At 38.9% G+C, this 6000-nt stretch overlaps 1 protein-coding gene across 2 annotated transcripts in view; it reads right to left on the bottom strand.

The window, feature by feature from the left end:
• Positions 1 to 469: 469 nt before the first annotated feature.
• LOC143815612 (protein DGCR6-like) overlaps positions 470 to 6000 on the bottom strand; it is a 45959-nt gene continuing 40428 nt past the window's right edge. The window contains exons 5-6 of one of the 2 annotated variants that reach the window (XM_077295008.1): positions 5719 to 5777; positions 1714 to 2270 (exon numbers count right to left, since the gene is read on the bottom strand). In XM_077295008.1, coding sequence (XP_077151123.1) covers positions 5733 to 5777 — 45 coding nt within the window. In that variant the 3' untranslated portion in view covers positions 1714 to 2270; positions 5719 to 5732. Of the gene's footprint in view, positions 2271 to 5718; positions 5778 to 6000 lie in introns of both variants that reach the window. The other variant, XM_077294998.1, reaches the window with a different exon arrangement.

Below are 6000 nucleotides of genomic sequence, written 5' to 3'. Positions count from 1 at the left end.
AACAACGCAGCGTTTCCGTGCATTTTTTTCCGCAGCATGGGCACTGCGATTTTGTTTTCCATAGGTTTACATGGTACTGTACAACGCATGGAATCCGCAGCAAAATCCGCAACGTGTGCTCATACCCTAAGAGTTCTGGCTCCTACAGACAAGTTAGACTGTCAGGGTTCTTGCAACCACAGTGACGCGTGACCACATTGTTTCCCTTACCCCCTAGTGAAAAGAAAAAACAAACAAACAAAAAAAAAAATATATATATATATATATATATATATATATATATATATATATATATATATATATATATATATATATATATATATATATATATATATATATATATATATATATATATATAAACTAGTTTGGTATCACTGTGTTCACAAAGAGTCAAAACAAATTAACCCGATCGGTAAACACCGTAAACAGAAAAAATTCAAGACTATAAATTACATTTTTTTTTTTTATTGCCACAATTCCACAAAAAAAATGCTATAACATGTTATCAAAAAGTCACATCTATCCCAAAATGTGACTAATAAAAATGTTGTCTCGCTCCTTACAAAAGAGAGATCCACCTGGTCTCGGAAAATGGTGACAACTCCCCAATTTTTTTTTCACCACTAAAATAATATAAAAAAAAAAAACTGGACATGTTTGGTATCACTGTAATCATAATAATGGAGAATCATATTGATAGAGAATCTTTACCACAAAATGTATACCATAAGGCCAGAGTCACAATACCGTAGAATACGAACGAGTGCTATCCGAGTATCGGCTCACTCGCACCCATATAAGCCTAAGGGTGCGAGTGAGACAACGCACATCACTCAGATATCGTCCGAGTACTGTGCGATATACGCGGACCCCGGCAATGGAGGAATTCATTTCTCCACCTCCTCCGCAGCTGTGCTCCGATCCGCTCTCTTACTGGTCACTCCGACAAGCACTGCGCGCACGGGACATGCCGAGGTCACGGGTACGAGCCGTATTGACAGTGATCATAGTTTTTACCATCATCTCCAGCAATACCCACATCCTAATTTGAGCAGAAGGATGTATATATTCACCTAAATAAAGAGTTGGGACCATAGAACGGGAGTCCCTTCACATCTATATGATGACTCTATTGCATAAGTGAAATGTACCCATTACTGGTGACATGTACGAGAGTCGCCATGAAAGGACATAGGAGAATGCGAGATGTGTTCCGATACTAGGCCCTCTTGCAGATTTGTGGAAAAACTCTGGCAGCGAAGTGACTCTTAGGATACAAGAACGTAAAAAAAAACAAAACAAAAGGGGGTCAGCGTTTCAAACAGAATAGTGGGAGGATTTTTCTCACTTGTCCTAAGTGTACAGTCCTTATACATTCCGTTTATTACAGCAAACTGCGATATTTTTCACATGTTCAGTGAAAAAATGTTTAATCTGCACTGCCCTATTAAATAATATTGGTCGAAGTGATGTCTATTATTTCAAAGACAGCGCTCGGACTGAAAATACAGTTATGTGAATGAGCCCTTATGGTTCGTTTATGGGGGAGACCCCTATATTGCAGCTCTTACTGATAGTTTTCTCACTTTCCCTGTGTGTAGACCTGTATGCATAATCTGTTACATAAATGACTATACATGTATCTGCAATTTATACACCACCCAGTACTTTTCCCTTGCAAAACCTGTCAAAAAGGATACCTGGCCACTTAGAGAAATTATATGAATTATTTATTTGACTTCTGCAGAAATTTCAATAGAAGAAAAACTATGTTAATGTTTTACATCTAGTCTAAAGTCTTCTAGATATATGCTACCAGGACAAAAAAAGTCATTAGGAATACAATATTTACAGTGTTACAAATTCATAGAATTCATAGGACACTGAAGAGTGATCTTTGACAAGACATGTGACAAAAAAAATAAAGTATAAAACTAGAACAAAGGATCAGCTTCACAGTAACAATAATAAAAAAAATACATCATGTAATACAAGTTTCTGACTACAGCCAACAGAAACAAGGAAAAATGAGGGACCTTGGGCAAAGAAACAGCACACAAGTAATCGTGAGTGTTGTGAAAATGATTTCCATCGGTTTTGTAAGGTGGGATTTTCAGACATGGTCAACCCCCACCTTCTGTAATCTGTGACCCAACGAAAGAATATGGTCTAATTCGTGCAGGAAATTAGGACTATGTTTTGCTTGTTGAAGACTCCTTCTGCTGTAATTTGCGAATTAGTTCCAGTAAATTCATCTGTATCGTTATCTCCTAGAAGGAAACAAGAACAATTTATTCACGTTTGTAAAGTGCATTTTAATATCATAATTTCATCAGCTTTCTTATTAATTCTCTAATACGTCTTTCTGTAAACGACTAATCTTAATGCACAGCTCGAATCTTTGTCCAGCTCCGTACCCCGGTTATGAGATCATATGAACTTCTGATGTCCACCCAGTATAAGTGGATTATGGCCAGGAGGCCGGCCATTACGTGCACAGAGTCACAGAGAGTACACAACTGACAACAATGAGTAACTTTCATGAAATGTACATAAGCGGCATAACCCTGGACAGCAGGAAAATCAGAATCATTAGTACGAGAATCAGAAAATAAGGAGACTTCATGGCGTAAAAGAATTTCATTGATCTCTGATTAACATTGTGAATTGGATCTCTAAAGCAGGTTGTATATATTCGATCAAAGGCATGATAAAACGTCTCTCTCCAGATAGTCCCCCAAAAAGAAGAAAAGTAGTATACACAATATTACGTGAACTAATCTTCACGGTAGACTTGTATGTGCCAAGCATGTAACATGCAAGGTTGGAACATTTTGACTGCAGTCGTCTAAAATAACGTGTATGACATGACTGCCCTTTTGTTTGATCTCTCAGATAGGTCTAGAGTTTGTGCCACTCAAAAAATACCTAAGGTAATTTTAACCTACCCAATTCTTTGCTCCAGCAGAATATGACCCATTGTCCGGCTCATTTATCGGGAAGGAAAAAAAGAGGTAACCGTTTGGCCCCTGCTACCTAGTATTTAGAGGCACAGTTACCCATAGGGCACCATTTAGCCTGGCAGGCAGTCTACTAGTAGATTGTGGATAAATGACTTGAAACCAGTTTGTTGACTTTCCCTGCTGTCTGGTCAGTGATTTTGATGGTTTATGGACCGTATATACTTTATGATGAGGGCAGAGGGCGAAAATCAGAAGAAAATCCTTTATACCTCGCCAATTTCAATGTGCAACATGCAATTCTCCTTTTCTCCTGAGGTGGCAGTGCGGGGAAACTAAACACTTGCTGCTAGATTATTCCACAGATTACTGGAGGATGGCATACCCTGTGATGAGCTGATTTTCAAAGGGACCATTTAACCAAAAAGAATGGTCTCTTGAATGTCTGTGATACAAAAACAAACCACAAGGCGGAAAAACAGAAAAGTTACCCTACTAGGATTAAATAGTGCAAAAACATAGCTAAAATTTGTGAAAGGGAAGGCATTGCAAAGTTACACACGTGGTCAAAATTGTTGGTGCCCCTTGTTTAATGACAGAAAAACCCACAATGGTCACAGAAATAACTTAAATCTGACAAAAGTAATAATAAATAAAAAATCTATGTAAATGAGCAAATGAAAGTCAGACATTGCTTTTCAGCCATGCTTCCACAGAATTAAAAAAAAAAATTAAACTCATGAAGTAGGCCTGGACAGAAATGATGGTACCCCTGAAAATAATGTGACAAAAGGGACATGTTAAATCAAGGTGTGTCCACTAATTAGCATCACAGGTGTCTGCAATCTTGGAATCAGTGACTGGGCCTGTAGGGCTACAGATACCCACCATGTCACCAAACAGCACAGGGAGTATCACACTCAACATGGACCAGAGGAAGAGAAAGGAAAGCGTTGTCTCAGGAGATTAGAAAGAAAATTATAGACAAACATGTTAAATGTAAAAGTTATAAGACCATCACCAAGCAGCTTGATGTTCATATGACTACAGTTGCACATATTATTCAGATATGTAAGATCCATGGGACTGTTGCGAACCTCCCTGGACGTGGCCACAGGAGGAAAATTGATGACAAATCAAAGAGACGGATAATACAAATGGTAACAAGAGAGCCCAGAAAAACTTCTAAACAGATTAAAGGTGAACTTCAAGCTCAAGGAACATCAGTGTCAGATCGCACCATCCGTCATTGTATGAGCCAAAGTGGACTTCATGGGAGAAGACCAAGGAGGACACCATTGTTGCAAAAAAAAAAAAAAAAAAAAAAAAAAAAATCATAAAAAGTCCAGACTGGAATTTGCCAAACTACATGTTGACGAGCCACAAAGCTTCTGGGAGAATGCCCTATGGACAGAAGAGACGAAAATTGAACTTTTTGGCAAGGCACATCAGCTCTATGTTCACAGGTGAAAAAATGAAGATATCAAGAAAAGAGAACTGTCCCTACTGTGAAACATGGAGGTGGCTCTGTTATGTTCTGGGGCTGCTTTGCTGAATCTGGCACAGGGTGTCTAGAATCTGTGCAGGGTACAATGAAATCTCAAGACTATCAAGAGATTCTAGAGAAAAATGTGTTGCCCAGTGTCCGAAAGCTTGGTCTCGGGTCATGGGTCTTGCAACAGGATAATGACCCAAAACACACAGCTAAAAACACCCAAGAATGGCTAAGAGGAAAGCATTGGACTATTCTGAAGTGGCCTTCTATGAGCCCTGACCTAAATCCTATTGAGCAGCTTTGGAAAGAGCTGAAACGTGCCTTCTGGAAAAGGCAACCTTCAAACATGAGACAACTGGAGCAGTTTGCTCTTGAGGAGTGGGCCAAAATACCTATTGAGAGGTGCAGAAGTCTCATTGACAGTTACAGGAATCGTTTGATTGCAGCAATTGCCTCAAAAGGTTGTGCAACAAAGTATTAAGTTAAGGGTACCATCATTTCTGTCCACGCCTATTTCATGAGTTTTAATTTTTTTTAAAATTCTGTGGAAACATGGTTGAAAAGCAATGAACACAAATTGAGAAACAAAAAGCCAGCTCACCAGGCAGCCCCAGCAGGTGCACGGAACTTCCACGTTGATGTGCGTGGTGTTGAACAGACAAAAGAAGAAAAGATTCGTTCCAGCTCCAAATTGTAAAATTCCGATTCTTTATTGATCCATATTAAAAACATGGGCTGAATAACTCTCCATGGCACGGTAGGAAATGAGCTACGCGTTTCGATCTTTGCAGATCTTTGTCAAAGCTACACATAAATGAACATTTGACTTCATATAGCTACCATCAACCAATGAACAACTGACCCAAAATCACATGTCATGTGATTTTGGGTCAGTTGTTCATTGGTTGATGGTAGCTATATGAAGTCAAATGTTCATTTATGTGTAGCTTTGACAAAGATCTGCAAAGATCGAAACGCGTAGCTCATTTCCTACCGTGCCATGGAGAGTTATTCAGCCCATGTTTTTAATATGGATCAATAAAGAATCGGAATTTTACAATTTGGAGCTGGAACGAATCTTTTCTTCTTTTGCTTGAAAAGCAATGTCTGACTTTCATTTGTTCATTTTCATAGATTTTTTATTTATTAATTACTTTTGTCAGATTCAAGTTATTTCTGTGACCATTGTGGCTTTTTCTGTCATTAAACGAGGGGTACCAACAATTTTGACCACATGTGTACATAAAATAGAATTAGTCTTACCAGTAATTCGGTTTCTAGGAACCTTCCACGACAGCGGTACCGGAGGATGTCTCCACGCCCTAATGGGGGACAGGAACACAAAGAGGTTAAATACCCTTCCTGCCACCTTCAGTGGTTTTTCTGGACACAGTAGCATGTATAATTACCAACTCGGTGCAGGAACCCCTCAATAAATATTGTTAATAGGGAGGGAAATTAGTGCTGTCGTGGAAGGTTCCTAGAAACAGAATTACTGGTAAGACTAATTCTATTTTCTCTAGTCACCTTCCACGACAGCGGTAC

The sequence above is a fragment of the Ranitomeya variabilis genome, chromosome 1 (assembly GCF_051348905.1).
Source record: "Ranitomeya variabilis isolate aRanVar5 chromosome 1, aRanVar5.hap1, whole genome shotgun sequence".
Classification (NCBI taxonomy): Eukaryota; Metazoa; Chordata; class Amphibia; order Anura; family Dendrobatidae; genus Ranitomeya; species Ranitomeya variabilis.
This window is presented reverse-complemented; position numbering and strand designations above follow the sequence as displayed.